This window comes from Anomaloglossus baeobatrachus, chromosome 6, assembly GCF_048569485.1.
Source record: "Anomaloglossus baeobatrachus isolate aAnoBae1 chromosome 6, aAnoBae1.hap1, whole genome shotgun sequence".
Classification (NCBI taxonomy): domain Eukaryota; kingdom Metazoa; phylum Chordata; class Amphibia; order Anura; family Aromobatidae; genus Anomaloglossus; species Anomaloglossus baeobatrachus.
In genome coordinates, this window is record NC_134358.1 from 531,703,521 (window position 1) to 531,728,441 (window position 24,921).

Sequence of the window (24,921 nt, forward strand, 5' to 3'; positions counted from 1 at the left end):
ACCAGCTGAGGGGATTGTGGTCCGTCTCCACGATGAAGTGGCGCCCGTATAGATAGGGTTGCAGACGCTGCAGGGCCCACACTATGGCCAGGCACTCCTTCTCCATCGTGGAATAGGCAACTTCCCTTGGTAACAGCTTCCTGCTCAGGTACAAGACTGGGTGCTCTTGGCTCGCAGAGTCCACCTGGCTGAGCACCGCACCGAGGCCGAAGTCACTGGCGTCGGTCTGTACTACAAACGGCCGCGTGAAGTCGGCTGCCTGTAGCACGGGCGGGCTGGACAGGGCGTCCTTTAGGGCCCGGAAGGCTGTCTCGCAGTCCATTGTCCAATCGACTGCAGAGGGCAGCTTCTTCTTGGTGAGGTCCGTCAAGGGCTTTGCCAGGCTACTATAGCATGGAACAAACCTCCTATAGTACCCAGCGGTCCCCAAGAAGGACATCACCTGCTTCTTGGTCCTGGGGGTGGGCCAGGATGCGATGGCTTCCACTTTCTCAGGCTCGGGCTTCAGTGTTCTCCCACCTACCCGGTGACCGAGGTACTGGACCTCGCTCATGGCCAGCTGACACTTTCCCGGCTTGATGGTCAAACCTGCCCGGTGGATCCGCCTGAGCACCTGTGCTAGATGCTCTAGGTGGTCCTCCCAGGTGGGACTGAAGACGGCAATGTCATCCAGGTACGCGGCCGCGTACCCTTCAAGTCCCTTGAGCAGGGTGTTGACCATCCGCTGGAAAGTGGCAGGGGCATTCCTCATCCCGAATGGCATCACCGTGGACTCGTACAGTCCAAATGGGGTAATAAAGGCAGAGCGTTCCCTGGCCTTGCGAGTCAGGGGGATCTGCCAATATCCCCGGCTCAGATCCATGATGGTCAGGTACTGAGCCCCGGCCAACTGATCGAGCAGGTCATCGATGCGTGGCATTGGGTACGCATCGGCGACCGTGACAGCATTGAGCCCCCTGTAGTCCACGCAGAACCGAGTGGTTCGGTCCTTCTTAGGGACGAGGACTACAGGCGAGGCCCAAGCGCTGTTGGATGCCTGGATCACCCCCAGCTTCAGCATCTCGTCAATCTCCTGGCGCATGTGTTGCTGCACCTCCAGGGAGACCCGATATGCTGAACGCCGGATCGGGGGATGATCCCCAGTGTCCACGTGATGGACAGCCAAGTCAGTCCTTCCGGGCTGGTTGGTAAACAACCCCCGGAAGGGGTGTAGGGTGGCCCACAGCTGGGACCGTTGGTCCTCCAAGAGCTGGTGGCCAACCTCCACATCCTCAATGGATCCGCCTGCCCTGACCTGGGCTAGCATATCCAAGAGGGTTTCCGCTTCTCCCTCCTCGGGCAGGTTGCACACAGGGAGTGCACATGCCTCCCGCTCATGATGTGCCTTCATCATGTTCACATGGAAGGGCTTCCGCCTTCCACGGGCAGGGTCCAGGGTGACCAGGTACGTTACAGGGTTGAGCTGCTGGTACACGAGGTATGGGCCTTCCCAGGCTGCCTGAAGCTTGTCCTGTGGTACGGGGACCAGTACCCACACCTTTTGACCCACTTGGTAGGTCCTCTCACAAGCGTTCTGGTCGTACCAACGCTTCTGATCGGCCTGGGCTTGAGCCATATTGTCGTGTACCAGTTGCGTCAAGGCCTGCATTTTGTCCCGGAAGCGCATGACATACTCGATAACCGACACTCCAGGGGTGGCCAAATCCCCTTCCCAAGCCTCTTTCACCAGAGCCAGGGGGCCCCGCACACGTCGCCCGTACAGGAGCTCAAACGGTGAGAATCCTGTTGAGGCCTGTGGAACCTCCCGGTAAGCAAATAACAGGTGTGGGAGATACCGCTCCCAGTCACGCCCATGGAAGTCGACCAACATCTTAAGCATCTGCTTTAAGGTGCCATTGAACCGCTCGCACAGGCCATTAGTCTGTGGATGGTACGGGCTGGCCACCAGATGTCGCACCTGGACTTGCTTACAGAGGGCCTCCATCAGCTGGGACATGAATTGGGTCCCCCGGTCAGTGAGCATTTCCTGGGGAAAACCCACTCGGGAGAAAATCTCCAGCAATGCGGTGGCCACCTTGTCAGCCCGAATGGACGACAAGGCCACTGCTTCTGGGTACCGGGGGGCATAGTCCACTACCGTCAGTATGAAGCGTTTCCCGGAGCTGCTGGGGATGGCCAGCGGGCCGACCAGATCCACAGCCACCCTCCTGAAAGGCTCATCGATGATTGGCAGAGATACTAGTGGGGCTTTGGGGTGTGGCCCCGCCTTCCCCACTCTCTGACAGGTTTCACACGAACGGCAGTAGGCAGCCACATCGGCCCCCATTTTTGGCCAGTAGAAATGCTGGTTTAACCTGGCCTTGGTCTTAGCGATCCCTAGGTGTCCGGCCATCGGAATCTCATGTGCGATCCGCAACAACTCCGTCCGGAACGGATAGGGTACCACCAACTGTCGGTCCCTGGGCCACGCCTCCGGTGAACCCTGCTGGACCGTGGCCCGGTACAGCCGTCCTTGGTCCCAGACCACTCGCTCCGGGTCCGAGTCCGAGGGAGGCTGTGCCGCCTGCTCCTTAAGAGCTTTCAGGCTGTCGTCAGCTTCTAACGCTGCCTGAAACCCCTGACTAGATGTGGCCAGAATCGACGAGACTGTCACATCTTCAGTCAGTACCCCGGGACCTGTGTCCTGGCCTCCACCTGACTCGGCTGCCACTTGGTCAGAAGGGGAAGAGCTATCGGACCTCCGGGAGGCCCCTTGGCTTCCAGCACTCCCACTGCGGGTGACAGCGGCCACAGCCGCTGCGACCGTGGGTCGTGCCTGCTCCTCCTCCGTTCCTGACCAAGTCGCCGGTTCAGGCAGACCGACCTGGCTTCCTGACACCCCGGTTGTGGGGGAACCATGCACCGAGATCTTACCTGGGAGCACTTCCGCTCCTGGACCGGCCCCAATCTCACCTGCCTGTTCCCCTCCTGCAGCAACAGAACCCCGCTGTGAAATCTCTGGGGACCCCACATTTGCTGTGGTAGCCCCCACCCCACACACTGGTCCTCCCCCTGCAGCACCCTGCTCTCTGCTTATCCCTGCAGAGGGCAACAGATCCCAGCTCACAGGCTGGTTACTTGTAGAGGCATTGTCACACCTTTCTCTGACCCCCTCCCCTGTCACAGCTGCAGCTGAGTGTGTGTCTATGGTGTCTATGCAAGCAGAAATATCAGAGTTCACTCCCTCCTCCCTTACATCATTCATAGATAACACATTAACATTGTCCGGAGGCATGTCAGTACGGGCTGAAGGTTCAGCCCTTGGTTGGGGCCCAAACTGGGAGGTTATCTGCCCCAAATCTGTCCCAAGTAGCACGTTTGCAGGGATCCGATCAGTTACCCCCACCTCCCTCACCCCTCGCCCTGCGCCCCAGTCCACATAAATGTTAGCAACAGGCAGCGCCGGGTCAATGCCTCCAATCCCGGAGACAGCGAGGGTTTTTCCAGGGATCAAGTCTTGGGGGGACACCATCTCAGGCCGCACCAGAGTCACCTCCGAGGCGCTGTCTCGCAGTCCTATGGTCACAGACCGGCCGACGGTGACAGGTTGGAAGCTGTCCAGGGACCTACCACCACCCCCACCCACACAATACACCTTGGGCGGCCCTTGGGACGGGGACGGAGCCGGGGCCTTGGGACGCTGAGGGCACATGGCCTTGAAGTGTCCAGGTAGGTTGCACTGGTGGCACCGTCTTGGTTCCGCCACGGGCCTGGAGAGGGGAGTTGAGGGGGACACCCCCTGCAGTCTAGGCGCAGGTGGGGCAGTCGCAGAATTCATCTTACCCCCTCTCCAGGTGCTGCTGGTGGCCGCTCTCCTGGCCTCAGGGGCCCGGTTGTTGGTGTAGTCATCGGCAAGGGCAGCTGTAGCCGTGGACCCCTTTGGCTTCTGGTCTCGGATGAACTGGCGGAGATCCTCAGGGCAGTTCCACAAGAGTTGCTCCGTGATGAACAAGTCCAGGATCTCCGGTCCGGTGGAAAGCTGCAGGCCTTGGGTCCAGTGGTCGGCAGCTCGGGCAAGTGCCCGCCGGTGGTCAGCCCAGGAGTCCTTTGGTCCCTTCTGTAGGCTCCGGAACTTCTTGCGGTAGGACTCCGGGGTGAGGTTGTACTGTTGGATCAGGGCCCGCTTGATGGTGTCGTAGCCCTGATCTGCCTCAGCAGGCAAGTCCCCAAGGACATCCAGGGCCTTACCCCTTAAACGGGGGGTCAGGTATTTGGCCCACTGGTCCTTGTTCAGATGGTGCTGCAAGCAAGTCCGTTCAAAAGCAGTCAGGAAAGAGTCCAAGTCTCCATCCTTCTCCAGCACTGGGAAGTCCTCAACACGGACCTTTGGAAGTTTGGTGTTTTGAAGGTCACATGTGGCTGATGAGGGCCGGAGCTGAGCTAGCTGCAGCTGGTAGTCACGGTCTGCCTGTCGCTCTCGCTCTTCACGCGCTGCCTGCCGCTCTCGCTCCGCAGCCTCACGCTCTGCGTGCCGCTCTGCCCTGCGCTCTGCCAGGAGTTCCTTGTAGCCCTTCTGGTCTCCAGCCTGGAGAAGGGCCATAGCCATTTGAAGAAGGCTATCCGAGCCTCCCAGGCTCGGTGGAATGGCACGTGGTGATCTGCGGCACGCTGCGGAGCCTGGTGATTCACTGTCCCTTTCAGAGCGGAGGGCTGGCATCTGGCTCGTTGAGGAACCTTGGGTGAGCTCCTCCTCATCTTGTCCAGCAGTGCCAGGTTGCGCAATGTCCTCGGCAGAACGGTTTTCTGGCGTCGAGCTCCTGGAGGACTCGTGGGCAACCTCCTCATTGCTGTCCACAGCACCGTCCTCCCTCTCTTCGGCTCCTGCCTTAGCATTGGCCAGTTGCATAGCTCTGCTCCTGGTGCCATCAGCCATTCTTGCAGACTTTTGGTCACTGACACAGAACTGACACCTGATGCCTCCACACACCTTACAGCAGGGGTGGGGAACCTCCGGCCCGCGGGCCGTATACGGCCCGTGACGACATTTTATGCGGCCCCCGGGCACATTCCCGGGGACCATTGTGCTTTGGTGGCAGCCGCACTTTTCCCGGCTGCCGGCCCTTTAAATCCCACTGCCTGATGCCCTGTGCTAGAATGTATGGGCTCTCTCCAGATCCTGACTTCCAGGACCTGACTGCAGCCCATACATTCTAGGCTTATCCCCGGCCTGTGTGCTCTGGTGGGCGGGTAGCAGCACGCTGCGATAAAGTCACACAGAAGAGCTGCAGCAGGTTTACCAGCCTCCCGAAACTGTGCTGTGTGTGTGTGACTCTCCCTCCCCCTCACTGCGAGTACTCAACCCATCGCTGCCCCCCCCCGCTCAGTGGTGTGTACCCCCTCGTACTGTGTGTACCCCCCAATGCTGTGTGTACCCCCTCGTGCTGTATGTACCCCCCAATGCTGTATGTACCCCCTAGTGCAGTGTGTACCCCCTAGTGCAGTGTGTACCCCCTAGTGCAGTGTGTACCCCCTAGTACAGTGAGTACCCCCTAGTACAGTGAGTACCCCCTAATGCTGTGTGTACCCCTTAATGCTGTGTGTACCCCTTAATGCTGTGTGTACCCCTTAATGCTGTGTGTACCCCCTCGTGCTGTGTACCCCCTCGTGCTGTGTGTACCCCCTCGTGCTGTGTATACCCCCTCGTGCTGTGTATACCCCCTCGTGCTGTGTATACCCCCTCGTGCTGTGTACCTCCTAGTACAGTGTGTATCCCCCAGTGCTGTATGTACCCCCTAGTGCTGTGTGTACCCCCTCGTGCTGTATGTACCCCCCAATGCTGTGTGTACCCCCTAGTGCAGTGTGTACCCCCTAGTGCAGTGTGTACCCCCTAGTGCAGTGTGTACCCCCTAGTACAGTGAGTATTCCCTAATGCTGTGTGTACCCCCTAATGCTGTGTGTACCCCCTAATGCTGTGTGTACCCCTTAATGCCGTGTGTACTCCCTTGTGCTGTGTACTCCCTTGTGCTGTGTACCCCTTAATGCTGTGTGTACCCCCTCGTGCTGTGTACCCCCTCGTGCTGTGTACCCCCTAGTGCTGTGTGTACCCCCTCGTGCTGTGTGTACCCCCTCGTGCTGTGTGTACCCCCTCGTGCTGTGTACCTCCTAGTACAGTGTGTACCCCCAGGTGCTGTGTGTACCCCCTAGTGCTGTGTGTACCCCCTAATGCTGTGTACACCACAGTGCTGTGTACCCCCTCAGCGCGGTGTAACCCCTCACTGCTGTCCGTGCCCCCCCTAGTGCTGTCTGTACCCCCTGGGTGATGTCTATGCCCCCCCACCAGTGCTGTCCGCACCACCTAATGCTGTCCATGCTGCCACCAGTGCTGTCCATGCCACGGTGAGTGCTGTCTGTGCCCCCCTTATGCTGTCCATGCTCCCCAGTGCTGTGTGCCACCCCTCAGTGCTCTTAACTCGCTACTGCTGTCTGTACCCTCCCACTGCTTTCTATGCTCCCCAGTCCGTGCTCTCCTGTTGATGTCTATGTTCCCCCAGACCTGTCTGTCTCCCTCGTGCTGCCACCCAGTGCAGTCCGTGCTGCCACCCAGTGCAGTGCGTGCTGCCACCCAGTGCAGTGCGTGCTGCCACCCAGTGCAGTGCGTGCTGCCACCCAGTGCTGTGCGTGTCCCCAGTAATGCCTGTGCCACCGCCAGGGCTGTCCATGCCCCCTACTGATGTATATGCCCCAGCCCCTCCTGTGATGTATATGCCCCAGCCCCTCCTGTGATGTATATGCCCCATCCCCTCCTGTGATGTATATGCCCCAGCCCCTCCTGTGATGTGTACTCCCAGTGTCTCCTGTAATTTATGCGCCCCGGCCCCTCCTGTGATGTGTATGCCCCCAGCATCTCCAGACAGAGACAAACCTGGAAAAGCAGCTGTGAGAAACAAGATGATCAATATCACCGAACATCACAATCGTACCAAAGAGAAGCAGCTCCGGCCACCACAATAGGGGTGAGTTAATTAATCGTTTGACCAAATATAGCAGGGTTATTTTTCAGGTTGATAATGTTGTGCGGCCCCCAAAGGTTAGTAGGAAATTCCAAATGGCCCCCGGCAGTAAAAAGGTTCCCCACCCCTGCCTTACAGTATCTGCACTCTGACACTCTAGTGTTGAGCTAGTCTGAAGACCCCAGCAGCCACAGCTGCTGCAGGCAGTCTTTAGTGTCTGGGAGTATGGGTCTCACACTCACACACACTATTATCTCGATCCCACCGCTATGCCACCAATATGTCACAAACCACCGGGGGGGTCACTCAGAAATCCCCCGCGCTGGCTACCAGTACGTCACAATCGGGGGGTAACAAGTGGGGGTCACCCCTCCTTTATACCTCCCGACCGACAGACAGAGCACGTGACGCGCTCTCTAGCGCCCCTCTTATAGTCAGGCCAATTATGGAATTGCCCGACCATAAGCAAGGAGGCCGCTATACTACTTATGCCGATTATTGAAGGGTCCCCGGTGAGAGTAGGGTATATATTCCCCCGACCTCCGCGGGCGGAATATATAATATCTTCCCGAATCTCACTGGCCTCCCCACAATAATCCTTGGCACAATTCGCTGCCACCAACCGATTTACGGTAACTATTAGCCGAACACACAGACGTGGGATTCAAGATCGAGATAACAGAACAGCCCAAGATTAATTATATAATTTAATCAGCCTAAAGCACACTAGAAACTACAATATATACAATAGGGAATCTACAGAATATACATATGTCAGAGTACAGTTACAATCAAAGCATGGGTTACAAACAGGCATACACAGTTCCAGCAGTTACCTTGTTGCGTCTGGCCACAGGGGGGCGCTGTAGACCAGGTTTCCAGGAACTCCCTCACAGGTCTTTCCCAACCAGGCCCCCGAGCAGAAGAACACTGGAAAATGGCCGAAGTAGGGTTATCAACCTGGGCACATCCAGGTCCCCTCCTACCTTAGTGACCTCACAGGGAAGCACTGCCACTCCCCCTGCATGGATCAGAATTATCCAGCAAAGGGGATATTGGCCATAACTTTGCCTGGGAGCGTCGTAGGCAGACGCCAATGCTCTCATTGTGACAGTTATGAATTTAGCTACAGAACGAGGGGACTCATGACCTGTCTGCCAGTTCCCCATTGGCTGATATCACGCCTGGGGCATTTCCCAATGTCCTGCTCCCATAAAAAGGGTGTGCCGGCGTCGTCCGCATGCAGAGACACCATTTTTATGGTTGCCATATTTATCGGAAATATGGCTTGCGAGATATGAACCATTTTTTACTGGAGTCGTTCTGTCTGGCTATTTCCATAGCCTTGCTAATTAGCTAGCAGCCCCCACTACAGGGGGACGGCAGGGAGTCATCCTGTGTCCATTGTCCCTACACCACCTCATCTCCATATCACAGGACATGGCCATGGGATTTGTTGCTAAACCAGTTGTGTGAAGGAAAGGGGGGGTGACACCAGGAGAGGGCTTCCTGACATACTTGAATATCATGATTTATCGTCATATCTCCGGATTTACCTCACAGGCCCAAAAGCCGATATCCAGCAACCAGGGTAAAGGGCGAAAAATAAGGATTAACACCGTAAATATTGAGGCCCCCAAATCATCATTGCCTTTGTTTTTTGTCTAGTGTTCTATGGATTGCACTTTTTTGTTGTTTGCTCCTTATTTATCATGTAGCCACCTGTTTTTTTTGTTGTCCGCTTTGTAGATGGAGCGTAGCAATTCCAGATGTTTTATCCCGATTCATCAATTGCAACTTTATAAAAAATGAAAACGTTTGGTGCGATCCCCCCTCCATCTCACCTGGTATTTGACTTTTAAAATTTTGGTGCAATTTTTGTTGCAAAAACAGTTTTAGGCCCTGTGCGCCCGCTGTGGATTTACCGCGGATTTGCTGCAGAAAATGTGTCTAACATTGCTGCAGTCATTCCTCAGCAAATGCTATGGGTTTTAAAAGATGCTGTGCGCACACTGCGTTTTTTTTATGCCCGCAGATTTTCCGCTGCAAAATTAATGAGCATGTCACTTCTTTTCCGCAGGTACCTGTGGTTTTTGCCATAGATAATGGTAAAAATCCGCAGGGACCAACTTGTGAAAAATCCGCGGAAAATCCACTGCAAACCCCCTCAAAAATGAGGGTGCGGTTTTATCGCGGTTTTTACCGTGGGTGCGGGAATCTTTCAGAGGGTCCGGATTTTTCTTAAGAAAAAGGCACTTTCTAGTGCGCACATAGCCTTAAGTAAGAAAAAAAAGTGTTTGTTTTTTTTGCACCAAATTCATGAATCTTATGTGCCAAATTGATAAATTTGGGGCAAAAAATTTCAACTAATACTTCTAGACTAGAACAAAAAGTGACTTAAAAAAAAACCAACAAATTGCGTAATAAACACAAAACAATGTTTTTGTCAATAAAAGTTTAAAAACATGAAATGCTGATAATTATAATTCAGTAACAGTAGAAACATCTCACTAAGGCTACTTTCACACATCACTTTTTTTCCATTAGTCACAATCCGTTTTGTGACTGATGCGACGGATCCCTGTAAAAAAACGGATCCGTCGTACCAGCTTTAGAGCTTTGCAATGTGATTGTGTACATACGGAGCATGATCACTAGAAAATGACGGAATCCTGCACCATAGACAACCATTATACCTCTTGACGGATTGTGACCGAATCCTGTGCAATGCATTGTTTCGACGCTCGGAAAAACGTTACATTGTGTGTTGCTCCCGCCCAACGGTCAGTCATTCCACGACTGATCAGTCGCGCGACAGATGCAACGCAAGCCCATCCATCGCAATCTGTTTTTAATATAACTCTATGGGAAAAAACGGAATCCTGCAAATTATTTTGCAGGATTCAGTTTTTTCTCAAAGCGACGGATTGTGACTGAGGGAAAATGACAGAAATGTGAAAGTAGCCTAAAGCCGGCTTTACACGGGACGACCGATTGTGCGATTTCACAATCGATCGTACCCGCCCCCGTCGTTTTTGCGTCACGGGCAAATCGCTGCCCGTGGCGCACAAACTCGTTTAACCCCCGTCACACATACTTACCTTCCGGACGACCTCGCTGTGGGCGACGAACATCCACTTCCTGAAGTGGGAGGGACGTTCGGCGTCACAGCGACGTCACATGGCAACCTTCCTTTAAGCCGGCGGGTGCTGTGGGAGGCAGGTACGCTGTGTTCATCGTTCCCGGGGTGTCACACGGAGCAACGTGTGATGCCACGGAAACGATGAACAACCTGCACCCATGAAAATAAACGAGATTATGAAAGTTAACGACGAGTACACGACTCACGATTTGTGAGCGATACTGCGTCGCTCAGAGGTGTCACACGAGACGACGTTGTGCGCAATGCCGGATGTGCGTCACGAAAACCGTGACCCCGACGACATATCGCACAATATATCGTCTCGTGGAAAGCCCGCATAACGCTACTTTCACACTTCAGTCTTTTTCCATCAGTCACAAACTGTTGCCTTGAGAAAATACGGTATCCTGCAAAATAAGTTGCAGGATTCATTTTTTTCCCCATAGACTTGTAGTAACGACGGATTGCGACTGATGGCATTGAGTTGCATACATTAATACAAATTTGCAGCATGGGAGCACAACACACAGCACATTATATCGTACACTACACGTCACACACCTCCAGTAATGGGCACCTTCTAAGTTTTATTATTCCGGGGGGTAAAATTCTTTTACATTCAACTTATAAACAGGGGCACCTTACTGTGGGTGGGAGTCTAAGCTGTGACCTATAGCTGGAGGTCTGTAGCTCTTTTTAATAATTTACATAGAGCTAATAAATATCTTCATTTGCCGCAGACCAAACCCACCCAGGGCCGTATTGTGACACATTATGTATGTATTGTTTATTGGCTTCATATTCCACATCTCTAATCCCCGCTCATCAGGTTATGAGGTGACATCTTCTTGTTGGTTATTCATATAGGATACATTTTAGTTTGCAGGTATTTGCTCCCCTCTTGACCTCTTTGCTGTCTGGTATTTACAGAAAGTCTCCACACTCAGGAAAAGCTTCCAACAGCAGCTGATCGATGCCCTCGCTGTAATAAGATCCAAGTATGAGGTGAGTGCGGCACCGGGAGATGGGGGGTTCAAGTTCCATCGCAGGGTTGGTAAATCTACATATTTTTTGTAGAAAGATTGATATGTTTTATAGGACGTTTAAATTAGTTTTATATATGTATATATACTGTGTGTGTATGTGTGTGTGTGTGTATATATATATATATATATATATATACTAGCTGTAGCACCTAGCATTGCCCGGGATAGTAACTAAAGCAGGCTTTACACGCTACGATATTTCTAGCAATTGCTAGCGATATCGTACGCAAAAGCACCCGTCGCCGTCGTGCATGCGATATCGTGTGATCGCTGCCGCAGCGAACATTATCGATACGGCAGTGTCACACGCACTTACCTGGTCGGCGGTGTCGCTGTGACTACCGAACAATCCTTCCCTCAAGGGGGAGGTGCGTTCGGCGTCACGGCGACGTCCCTAGGCGGCCGGCCAATCAAAGCGGAGGTGCGGAGATGAGCGGGACGAACATCCCGCCCACCTCCTTCCTTCCTTATTGCGGGCGGGACGCAGGTAAGGAGATGTTCCTCGCTCCTGCGGTGTCACACACAGCGATGTGTGCTGCCGCAGGAACGACAAACAACATCTAAAAACAACCATTAACAATTTTTGGTTTTAGGACGACCTCTCCATGGTGAACGATTTTCACCACTTTGGAGGACGTTTAAGGTCGCTGGTAAGTATCACACGCTGCGATATCATTAATGACGCCGGATGTGCGTCACTAACGACGTGACCCCGACGATAAAACATTAACAATATCGTAGCGTGTAAAGCCCCCTTAACTCTCTCTCTCCTTCTCTCTCTGTCTCTCATTATATATATGTATACAGTGCCTACAAGTAGTATTCAACCCCCTGCAGATTTAGCAGGTTTGATAAGATGCAAATAAGTTAGAGCCTGCAAACTTCAAACAAGAGCAGGATTTATTAACAGATGCATAAATCTTACAAACCAACAAGTTATGTTGCTCAGTTAAATTTTAATAAATTTTCAACATAAAAGTGTGGGTCAATTATTATTCAACCCCTAGGTTTAATATTTTGTGGAATAACCCTTGTTTGCAATTACAGCTAATAATCGTCTTTTATAAGACCTGATCAGGCCGGCACAGGTCTCTGGAGTTATCTTGGCCCACTCCTCCATGCAGATCTTCTCCAAGTTATCTAGGTTCTTTGGGTGTCTCATGTGGACTTTAATCTTGAGCTCCTTCCACAAGTTTTCAATTGGGTTAAGGTCAGGAGACTGACTAGGCCACTGCAACACCTTGATTTTTTCCCTCTTGAACCAGGCCTTGGTTTTCTTGGCTGTGTGCTTTGGGTCGTTGTCTTGTTGGAAGATGAAATGACGACCCATCTTAAGATCCTTGATGGAGGAGCGGAGGTTCTTGGCCAAAATCTCCAGGTAGGCCGTGCTATCCATCTTCCCATGGATGCGGACCAGATGGCCAGGCCCCTTGGCTGAGAAACAGCCCCACAGCATGATGCTGCCACCACCATGCTTGACTTTAGGGATGGTATTCTTGGGGTCGTATGCAGTGCCATCCAGTCTCCAAACGTCACGTGTGTGGTTGGCACCAAAGATCTCGATCTTGGTCTCATCAGACCAGAGAACCTTGAACCAGTCTGTCTCAGAGTCCTCCAAGTGATCATGAGCAAACTGTAGACGAGCCTTGACATGACGCTTTGAAAGTAAAGGTACCTTATGGGCTCGTCTGGAACGGAGACCATTGCGGTGGAGTACGTTACTTATGGTATTGACTGAAACCAATGTCCCCACTGCCATGAGATCTTCCCGGAGCTCCTTCCTTGTTGTCCTTGGGTTAGCCTTGACTCTTCGGACAAGCCTGGCCTCGGCACGGGTGGAAACTTTCAAAGGCTGTCCAGGCCGTGGAAGGCTAACAGTAGTTCCATAAGCCTTCCACTTCCGGATGATACTCCCAACAGTGGAGACAGGTAGGCCCAACTCCTTGGAAAGGGTTTTGTACCCCTTGCCAGCCTTGTGACCCTCCACGATCTTGTCTCTGATGGCCTTGGAATGCTCCGTTGTCTTTCCCATGTTGACCAAGTATAAGTGCTGTTCACAAGTTTGGGGAGGGTCTTAATTAGTCAGAAAAGGCTGGAAAAAGAGATAATTAATCCAAACATGTGAAGCTCATTGTTCTTTGTGCCTGAAATACTTCTTAATACTTTAGGGGAACCAAACAGAATTCTTGTGGTCTGAGGGGTTGAATAATAAATGACCCTCTGAATAAACTTTTCACAATTTAAAAAAAAAAAAAAAAATAACATTCTTTTTTGCTGCAGTGCATTTCACACTTCCAGGCTGATCTACAGTCCACATGTCACAATGCCAAGTTAATTCCGAATGTGTAAACCTGCTAAATCTGCAGGGGGTTGAATACTACTTGTAGGCACTGTATATATAACATTAAAATATTCATTTTTGTGTTTGAAGCCTGAAATGTGGTAAAAGGTTGTAAAATTCAAGGGGGCCAAATACTTTTGCAAGGCACTATGTATATATTTTTATATATACAGTTAGGTCCAGAAATATTTGGACAGTGACACAATTTTTGCGAGTTGGGCTCTGCATGCCACCACATTGGATTTGAAATGAAACCTCTACAACAGAATTCAAGTGCAGATTGTAACGTTTAATTTGAAGGTTTGAACAAAAATATCTGATAGAAATTGTAGGAATTGTACACATTTCTTTACAAACACTCCACATTTTAGGAGGTCAAAAGTAATTGGACAAATAAACCAAACCCAAACAAAATATTTTTATTTTTAATATTTTGTTGCGAATTCTTTGGAGGCAATCACTGCCTTAAGTCTGGAACCCATGGACATCACCAAACGCTGGGTTTCCTCCTTCTTAATGCTTTGCCAGGCCTTTACAGCCGCAGCCTTCAGGTCTTGCTTGTTTGTGGGTCTTTCCGTCTTAAGTCTGGATTTGAGCAAGTGAAATGCATGCTCAATTGGGTTAAGATCTGGGGATTGACTTGGCCATTGCAGAATGTTCCACTTTTTTGCACTCATGAACTCCTGGGTAGCTTTGGCTGTATGCTTGGGGTCATTGTCCATCTGTACTATGAAGCGCCGTCCGATCAACTTTGCGGCATTTGGCTGAATCTGGGCTGAAAGTATATCCCGGTACACTTCAGAATTCATCTGGCTACTCTCGTCTGCTGTTATGTCATCAATAAACACAAGTGACCCAGTGCCATTGAAAGCCATGCATGCCCATGCCATCACGTTGCCTCCACCATGTTTTACAGAGGATGTGGTGTGCCTTGGATCATGTGCCGTTCCCTTTCTTCTCCAAACTTTTTTCTTCCCATCATTCTGGTACAGGTTGATCTTTGTCTCATCTGTCCATAGAATACTTTTCCAGAACTGAGCTGGCTTCATGAGGTGTTTTTCAGCAAATTTAACTCTGGCCTGTCTATTTTTGGAATTGATGAATGGTTTGCATCTAGATGTGAACCCTTTGTATTTACTTTCATGGAGTCTTCTCTTTACTGTTGACTTAGAGACAGATACACCTACTTCACTGAGAGTGTTCTGGACTTCAGTTGATGTTGTGAACGGGTTCTTCTTCACCAAAGAAAGTATGCGGCGATCATCCACCACTGTTGTCATCCGTGGACGCCCAGGCCTTTTTGAGTTCCCAAGCTCACCAGTCAATTCCTTTTTTCTCAGAATGTACCCGACTGTTGATTTTGCTACTCCAAGCATGTCTGCTATCTCTCTGATGGATTTTTTCTTTTTTTTCAGCCTCAGGATGTTCTGCTTCACCTCAATTGAGAGTTCCTTAGACCGCATGTTGTCTGGTCACAGCAACAGCTTCCAAATGCAAAACCACACACCTGTAATCAACTACAGACCTTTTAACTACTTCATTGATTACAGGTTAACGAGGGAGACGCCTTCAGAGTTAATTGCAGCCCTTAGAGTCCCTTGTCCAATTACTTTTGGTCCCTTGAAAAAGAGGAGGCTATGCATTACAGAGCTATGATTCCTAAACCCTTTCTCTGATTTGGATGTGAAAACTCTCATATTGCAGCTGGGAGTGTGCACTTTCAGCCCATATTATATATATAATTGTATTTCTGAACATGTTTTTGTAAACAGCTAAAATAACAAAACTTGTGTCACTGTCCATATATATTTTACAAAATTGACACTAAAGCCTGCTTTACACGGTACGATCTATCGTGCAATTTCACGATCGATCGTACCCACCCCCATCGTTTGTATGTCACGGGCAATTAGTTCCTGGAGTGGGAGGGACATTCGGCGTCACAGCGACGTCACACAGCGGCCGTCCAATAGAAGCGGAGGGGCGGAGATGAGCAAGACATAAACATCCTGCCCACCTCCTTCCTTCCGCATTGCCGGTGGGTGCCGCGGGACGCAGGTAAGCTGCTGTTCGTTCCCGGGGTGTCACACGGAGCGGCGTGTGCTACCCCGGGAACAATGAACAACCGGCGCCATTTTAATTAAACAAGATTATGAAACCGAGCGACGAGTACACGACTCACGATTTGTGAGCGATACGGCGTCGCTCGGAGGTGTCACACAGCCTGACGTCGCAAGCGATGCCGGATGTGCGTCACGAAAACCGTGACCCCGACGATCTATCGCACGATAGATCGTCTCGTGTAAAGCACCCTTTAGTTCTAAAATAAAGAAATAACAATTCTGAACAATTTTTATCCCACCATGGCAAAAAAAAAAATCCTTCCTGACCCAACACATCAGTCCTATGATTTCCCAGGAATAATTATACATAAATTATTACTATAGTAATTTACAATCCCATGCGCATAGTCGTGGAGCTATACTGAATGATGGGTGTCTGGCTGTGGATGATGCCATTATAAAATATCCTTGATGATCAAAAATATACGTTAAGCACATACAGTTTATTGAAATGTAACCATGAAATCTATGATAAAAAGTGAATGTCATCATTATTTAAATAATTTTTTTTATGTTAAACATATACAGTGCCTTGAAAAAGTATTCATACCCTGTGAACTTTTCCACATTTTTTCATGTTACAGCCACAAACTTAAATGTATTTTATTGGGATTTTATGTGATATAGTAAGGCGGGCTTTGCACACTACGACATCGCAGGTGCGATGTCGGTGGGCTCAAATCGAAAGTGACGCACATCCGGCGTCGCAGTCGATATCGTAGTGTGCAAATCCTTTTTGATACCATTAACGAGCGCAAAAGCTTCGTTATCGTATCATCGGTGCAGGCTCCGACATTTCCATAATGCTGGTGCAGCAACGGTTACAATGTTGTTCCTCGTTCCTGCGGCCGCACACATCGCTGTGTGTGAAGCCGCAGGAGCGAGGAACATCTCCTACCTGCGTCCCGGCTGCAATGCGGAAGGAAGAAGGTGGGCGGGATGTTTACATCCTACTCATCTCCGCTGCTATTGGCTGCCTGCCGTGTGACGTTGCTGTGACGCCGCACGACCCGCCCCCTTAGGAAGGAGGCTGTTCGCCGGCCAGAGCGACGTCGCAGGGCAGGTGAGTGCATGTGAAGCTGGCGTAGCGATAATGTTTGCTACGCCAGCAATCACAAGATATCGCTGCTGCGACGGGGGCGGGGACTATCGCACTCGACATCGCAGCATCGGCTTGCAATGTCGTAGTGTGCAAAGTACCCCTAACACTAAGTAGCAAGTAATTATGAAATGTAAAAAAATGATACATGATTTTGTAATTATTGTTCAAATAAAAATCTGAAAATTGTGACGTGCATTAGTATTCAGCCCCCCATAGTCAATACTTTGTAAAGTCACCTTTCGCTGCAATTACTGCTGCAAGTCTTTTCTGGGCAGTTTTCACCAGCTTTGCACATCTAGAACCTGAAATTTTTGCTCATCCTTCTTTGCAAAATAGCTCTAGCTCAGTGAGATTGGATGGATACATCTGTGAACAACATTTTCAAGTCTTCTCACAGATTCTCAATGGGATTTACATCTAGACTATGACTGGACCATTCACACACATGAATATTATCTGATCTAAACCATCCATTGTAGCTCTGGCACGATGTTTAGGGTAATTGTCCTGCTGGCAGGTGAACCTACACCCCAGTCTCAAGTATTTTGCAGTCTCTAATATCATTGCCTCCAGGATTGCTCCATACTTAGCTGTCTCTATCACTCTGACCAGCTTTCCTGCCCCTGCTGAAGAAAAGCCTCCCCACAGCATGATGCTGCCACCACCATGTGTGACAGTGGGAATGGAGTTTTCAGCGTGATGTGAAGTGTTAATTTCTTTGTCGCTCCATTGGGAGACCCAGACAATTGGGTGTATAGCTTCTGCCTCCGGAGGCCACACAAAGTATTACACTGAAAAAGTGTAACCCCTCCCCTCTGCCTATACACCCTCCCGTGGATCACGGGCTCCTCAGTTTTATGCTTTGTGTGGAAGGAGGCACACATCCACTCATGCTTTCCCATTTTAGTCAGCAGCAGCTGCTGATTTTATCGGTTGGAAGAAAAGAGGGCCCCCACAGGGCCCCCGGCATGCTCCCTTCTCACCCCACTACGTCGGCGGTGCTGTTAAGGTTGAGGTACCCATTGCGGGTACAGAGGCTGGAGCCACATGCCGTTTTCCTTCACCATCCCTTAGAGGCTCTTGGAGAAGTGGGATCCTGACCGGTCATCCATTTACTGGGACCGGGCTCCCTCCGCAGCCCCTGTGGGAATCTGACGGACAGGAGTCTATGTATCCTCAGGGACAGGGCCCTGCATCTAAAGGTACTCTGTGTCCCCATGGGGACTGTGCATGGAGCGCTTGTTTCTCAGACGCTGCAGCAGCTGCTGGTTTGTGAAGACCGGGACTTCCGCGCCGACCGAGCCTGTTTGTCGGCCGCGGTATTAACTTTAGTCCCCGGCTTCATTGCGGCCTAGTACCATAACTCCCGCCCCCGGGCCTGCCAGTCAGGGGTAAGGGCGGGACGGTCGACCTGACGTCGGCAGTGAGGGCTGGAGCAGACTTTAGGTTCCCCCCCCCCTCACTGATCACTGTGGGCCCCAGATTCCCGCACTTTACTAGTCGCCGCCCACGGCTCCCTCCTCCCCTGAGAGCTCCGGCAGCCATTTTTACACACATTGTGCCGGTGGAGGATTTTCAGGAACGAGCTCTGCAGCTCTGGGAGACCTAAGGCAGGGAATCTGGTGGACACACACTCCGCTTTGGGCGGTCGGTAAGCCACACCGGTCACCCGGTGCTGGTCCCCCTAGGGTGCCGGAGTATATATATATATTCGTATATATTTTCTCTGTTCGGCCAGGTTGTTTACTTTTGGCTATATACCCTCAGTGGTCACTCTCCTAGGAGACAACAGCATGTCGTCCACAAGGAGCAAGGGTGCTAAGGCAAAGGGTTTTTTTGCAACCTGTACCTCTTGTGGGGCTATGTTACCTGCGGGTTCCACCTACCCTCACTGTGAGCAATGCTCGACCCCTGTTGCACTTGCTCAGCCGGAGCCTCGGTCACTAGTGGGCCCCTCGGCTCAGGCAGACCCTCCTGCTTCCACTGTCCAGGCGGCAGGGACAGAGTTTGCAGTTTTTGCTGAGAAACTCTCTGAGTCGCTTTCACAATCCATGGCTCAGTCTATGGACAAATGGTCTGCCAAGCTACTAGAAGCCTTGCAGTCCAGACCGGTCTTTACACAGGCCCCGGGCACTGTTGGATCATCGCCTCCAGGCCCCTCTCGGTCTGCGCCGCAGCGTGCTCCCGGGGTAGCCCCTAGGTCTCACGTGGAGGACTCCTGCCCGGACCACAGTCCCAGACCGGCTAAGCGGGCTCGCTGGGAATCTTCCCCGACTTCCTCACGCTGCTCGGGGTCTCAGCTTGAGGACTCTCTGGAGGACGAGGCGGACGTCGCAGCTCAGGGCTCTGACCCTGACGTTGCCCTCAATCTTGATACACCTGAGGGGGACGCCTTAGTAAATGATCTTATATCGTCCATCAACCAGGTGCTAGATCTTTCTCCCCCACCTCCACCTATAGAGGAGTCGGCTTTGCAGCAGGAGAAACACCAGTTTAGGTTTCCCAAACGTACACGGAGTGCGTTTTTCGATCACTCTAACTTCAGAGATGCTGTCCAGAAGCACAGAGCATTTCCGGACAAGCGCTTTACTAAGCGCCTTAATGACACACGTTACCCCTTCCCCTCTGACGTAGTTAAGGGTTGGGCTCAATGTCCCAAGGTGGATCCTCCAGTCTCTAGACTGGCGGCTAGATCTGTAGTATCAGTTGCAGATGGCTCATCGCTCAAGGATGCCACTGACAGGCAGATAGAGCTCCTGGTGAAATCCATCTATGAAGCCACAGGCGCGTCTTTTGCCCCGGCCTTTGCAGCCGTGTGGGCACTCCAAGCTATCTCAGCTTGTCTGTCTGAGATTAATGCGGTCACACGTACCTCTGCTCCGCAAGTTGCGTCTTTGACTTCTCAGGCGTCGGCTTTTTCGTCCTACGCCATGAACGCCGTCCTGGACTCTGCTAGCCGTACAGCGGTAGCATCCGCTAATTCGGTGGCAGTCCGCAGGGCCATGTGATTACGCGAATGGAAGGCAGACTCTGCTTCCAAGAAGTTCTTAACCGGTTTGCCGTTTTCTGGCGACCGATTGTTTGGCGAACGATTGGATGAAATTATTAAGGAATCCAAGGGAAAGGACTCGTCCTTACCCCAGTCCAAACCGAAGAGACCTCAGCAACGGAGAATACAACCGAGGTTTCGGTCCTTTCGGCCCTCAGCCAAGTCCCAATCCTCCTCGTCCAACAGGCCAGAGAAAGGCCAGAGGAACTCCTATGCGTGGCGGTCTAAGTCACGCCCCCAAAAAAAAACGCCGGAGGCACTGCCTCCAAGGCGGCCTCCTCATGACTTTCGGCCTCCCCGAACCGCATCCTCGGTCGGTGGCAGGCTCTCCCGCTTTTGCGACGCCTGGTGGCCACATGTCCAAGACCGATAGGTGAGAGACATTCTGTCTCACGGTTACAGGATAGAGTTCAGCTCTCGTCCTCCGACTCGTTTCTTCAGAACATCTCCGCCCCCATCGGGCCGGCGCACTTTTTCAGGCTGTGGGCGTTCTGAAGACAGAAGGAGTGGTGATTCCCGTTCCCCCTCAGGAACATGGTCACGGCTTCTACTCCAACTTGTTCGTGGTGCCAAAGAAGGACGGATCATTCCGTCCCGTTCTGGACCTCAAACTGCTCAACAGGCATGTGAGCACCAGAAGGTTTCGGATGGAATCTCTCCGCTCGGTCATCGCTTCGATGTCACAAGGAGACTTCCTAGCATCAATCGACATCAAGGATGCTTATCTCCATGTGCCGATCGCACCCGAACATCAACGCTTCCTGCGTTTCGCCATCGGGGACGAACACCTTTAGTTCGTGGCACTGCCTTTCGGCCTGGCGACAGCCCCACGGGTCTTCACCAAGGTCATGGCATCCGTTGTGGCGGTCCTGCACTCTCAGGGCCACTCGGTGATCCCTTACTTAGACGATCTCCTAGTCAGGGCACCCTCCCGGGTGGCGTGTCAACACAGCCTGACCGTCGCTCTGGCGACTCTCCAGCAGTTCGGGTGGCTCATCAACTTCCCAAAGTCCAAGTTGACACCGACCCAATCACTGACTTACCTCGGGATGGAGTTTCATACTCACTCAGCGGTAGTCAAGCTACCGCTGGACAAACAGCTTTCGCTGCAGACAGGGGTGCAATCTCTTCTTCGGGGTCAGTCACACCCCTTGAGGCGCCTCATGCACTTCCTGGGGAAGATGGTGGCAGCAATGGAGGCAGTGCCCTTCGCGCAGTTCCATCTGCGCCCACTCCAATGGGACATTCTCCGCAAATGGGACAGGAGGTCGACGTCCCTCGACAGGAACGTCTCTCTTTCCCTTGCAGCCAAAACCTCTCTTCAGTGGTGGCTTCTTCCCACTTCTCTCTCGCAGGGAAAATCCTTCCTGCCCCCATCCTGGGCTGTGGTCATGACGGACGCGAGCCTGTCAGGGTGGGGAGCGGTTGTTCTCCACCACAGGGCTCAGGGAACCTGGACTCCGATAGAGTCTTCTCTTCAGATCAATGTTCTGGAGATAAGGGCAGTGTATCTAGCCCTAAAGGCGTTCCATCGGTGGCTGGAGGGCAGACAGATCCGCATACAGTCGGACAACGCCACGGCGGTCGCGTACATCAACCACCAGGGAGGCACGCGCAGCCGTCAAGCCTTCCAGGAAGTCCGGCGGATTCTGCTGTGGGCGGAAGCCACAGCTTCCACATCTCCGCAGTTCACATCCCGGGCGTAGAAAACTGGGAAGCAGATTTTCTCAGTCGTCAGGGCATGGATGCGGGGGAATGGTCTCTTCACCCAGACGTGTTTCGAGAGATCTGTCGCCGCTGGGGAACGCCGGACGTCGATCTCATGGCGTCACGGCACAACAACAAGGTCCCGGCCTTCATGGCACGGTCTCAAGATCACAGAGCTCTGGCGGCGGACGCGTTAGTTCAGGATTGGTCGCAGTTTCGACTCCCTTATGTGTTTCCTCCTCTGGCGATGTTGCCCAGAGTGTTATGCAAGATCAGATACGACTGTCGTCGCGCCATTCTCGTCGCTCCAGATTGGCCGAGGCGGTCGTGGTACCCGGATCTGTGGCATCTCACGGTGGGTCAGCCGTGGGCGCTTCCAGACCGCACAGACCTGCTGTCACAAGGGCCGTTTTTCCAACAGGGTGTTAATGGCTCTTCAAAAGCCACCTTTCGAGCCGCTGAGGGATGTCTCTTTATCACGTCTTTCGCAGAAGGTGGCATTTCTTGTGGCAATTACCTCACTCCGAAGAGTGTCGGAGCTTGCAGCACTGTCATGCAAATCCCCTTTCCTGGTTTTTCACCAGGATAAGGTGGTTCTGCGTCCTGTCCTGGAGTTTCTCCCTAAGGTGGTATCTCCTTTTCATCTCAATCAGGATATCTCCTTACCGTCCTTTTGCCCTCATCCAGTTCACCAGTGTGAAAAGCATTTGCATTCATTAGATCTAGTGAGAGCACTCCGGCTCTACGTGTCTCGCACGGCGCCCCTGCGCCGTTCAGATGCGCTCTTTGTCCTGGTCGCTGGCCAGCGTAAGGGTTCGCAGGCTTCCAAGTCAACTTTGGCTCGGTGGATCAAGGAACCGATTCTTGAAGCCTACCATTCTTCGGGGCTTCCTCTTCCTTTGGGGCTGAAAGCCCATTCTACCAGAGCCGTGGGTGCGTCCTGGGCATTGCGACACCGGGCTACGGCTCAACAGGTGTGTCAGGCAGCTACCTGGTCTAGTCTGCACACCTTCACAAAACACTATCAAGTGCATACCTATGCTTCGGCAGATGCCAGTCTAGGTAGGCAAGTCCTTCAGGCGGCGGTTGCCCACCTGTAGGAAGGGGTCGTTTTTGGCTCTCTTTTATTGAGGTATTCTTTTACCCACCCAGGGACTGCGTTTGGACGTCCCAATTGTCTGGGTCTCCCAATGGAGCGACAAAGAAGAAGGGAATTTTGTTTACTTACCGTAAATTCCTTTTCTTCTAGCTCCTATTGGGAGACCCAGCACCCGCCCCTGTTCCCTTCGGCCTGGTTGTTCTTTTGTGTACACATGTTGTTCATGTTGAATTGTTCTTTTGGTTATGGTTTCAGTTCTCCGAACATCCTTCGGATTGAATTTACCCCAGACCAATTTATAAGTTTCCTCCTTCCTGCTTTTGCACCAAAACTGAGGAGCCCGTGATCCACGGGAGGGTGTATAGGCAGAGGGGAGGGGTTACACTTTTTCAGTGTAATACTTTGTGTGGCCTCCGGAGGCAGAAGCTATACACCCAATTGTCTGGGTCTCCCAATAGGAGCTAGAAGAAAAGGAATTTACGGTAAGTAAACAAAATTCCCTTCTTTCTGCCACATATAGCTTTTGCAGTTAACCCAAATTGTCTCATTTGACTGGAGGAGCTTCTTACACATGTCATGTAGAGGACAAAGCGAGCATGTAGAAGAAGGTGCTCTGGTCATTTGACACCAAAGTAGAACATTTTGGGCTAAATGCAAAATAATATGTGCTGCAGAAAACTAGAGCCTGCTTTACACGTTGCAATTTCGCATACGATATCGTATGCGATGTGACCTGCCCCCATCATATGTGCGGCACGTTCAATTTGTTGAATGTGCCGCACAAACGATTAACCCCTGTCACACGTACTTACCCGTCCATACGACCTCGCTGTGGGCGGCGAACGTCCACTTCCTGAAGGGGGAGGGACGTTCGGCGTCACAGCAACGTCACGCGGCAGCCGGCCAATAGAAGCAGAGGGGTGGAGCTGAGCAGGACGTAAACATCCCGCCCACCTCCTTCTTCCGCATTGTGGGCCGGGAGCCGCAGGACGCTGGTAAGATCTGTTCATCGTTCCCGGGGTGTCACACACTGCGATGTGCGCTACCGCGAGTACGATGAACAATCTAACGTGCAATTCTAGAGACAGGTACGATGTGTATGCGATGAACATTTTACCGTTCAATTGCAATCGCACGTACCTGTCACACACTGTAATGTAACTTACGATGCCGGATGTGCGTCACTTACGACGTGACCCCGCCGACACATTGTAAGATATATTGTAGTGTGTAAAGCGGGCTTAAGACTGCACATCACCCTGAAAACACCATCCCCACCCGGCCGTCACACATGGTGGAGGCAATGCCATGCTGTGGGGAAACTTTTCTTCAGCAGGTACCGAGAGTCAGAACAGGGATTGATTAGGTAAGTATTGATTTTTTTAACCCATTCTAAAAAATTAACGTGGGGAAATTCACCAGTGTTACTTATGTCAATTTTTGAAAAGTATAAAGGCCATTGGGTGGAGTTAAAAGGGAGGATGCGGATCAAGTATTAATGGGATAGATTTATTGTAATTGATGCCTGAATTTGATAGACAGGATGAATGTATGTTTATAGTAACCGCATATTTAGGTTTCTGACGCACGGACTTAGCTGCTATATTTATTGAAATCTGTGTTGATATTAGGCTACTTTCACACTTGCGTTCAGCGCTGGAGAATAGCGCAGTCCGTTAACGCACTGCACTATTCTCCATAGACTTGTATTGACGACGCACTGTAACGCAAGTGTCTGCGTTGCATCCGCTGGACGATGCTGAGTCGTTATTTTGACGCAGCGTCGAGCGGAGGGAACGCTACATGTAGCGTTTTTTGGGTCGTTAAAATAACGCACCTTGATGGATTCCGTTGGAATCCGCCAAGGTGTCTAATGATTTTCTATGGTGGCGGATTCCGCCGCTATGTGCTGAGCGGCGGAATCTGTTAACGGATTCCGTCACGTTCTACTGAGCATGCTCAGCATGTCCAGCAGAACGATCAAAATCGTTTAAAATCACTCCTGGTCTCTCTCCCCCCTCTCACCCCCTCTCTCATATTCACCGATCACGGGCGCGACGCTGCACAGTTGTCACAAAGCTCCGGCGGCTTTTCCTCTTTTGAAAATGCCGGTCGCTCATTTTCACTGCTTCCCCCGCCCACCGGCTCCTATGATTGGTTGCAGTCAGACCCGCCCCCACGCTGAGTGACAGCTGTCTCACTGCAACCAATCACAGCTGCCGGTGGGCGGGTCCATATCGTGCAGTACAATAAATAAATAATTAAAAAAAAACGGCGTGCGGTCCCCCCCCTAATTTTGATACCAGCCAAGGTAAAGTCACAC

General features: G+C 51.6%; 1 protein-coding gene across 1 annotated transcript in view; it reads left to right on the forward strand.

Annotated features, from left to right (window-relative positions):
- C6H10orf67 (chromosome 6 C10orf67 homolog) overlaps positions 1-24,921 on the forward strand; it is a 200,894-nt gene that overhangs the window by 13,078 nt on the left and 162,895 nt on the right. The window contains exon 4 of the mRNA XM_075316800.1: positions 11,062-11,136. Within this exon, the coding sequence (XP_075172915.1) occupies positions 11,062-11,136 (75 nt within the window). The remainder of the gene's footprint in view (positions 1-11,061; positions 11,137-24,921) is intronic.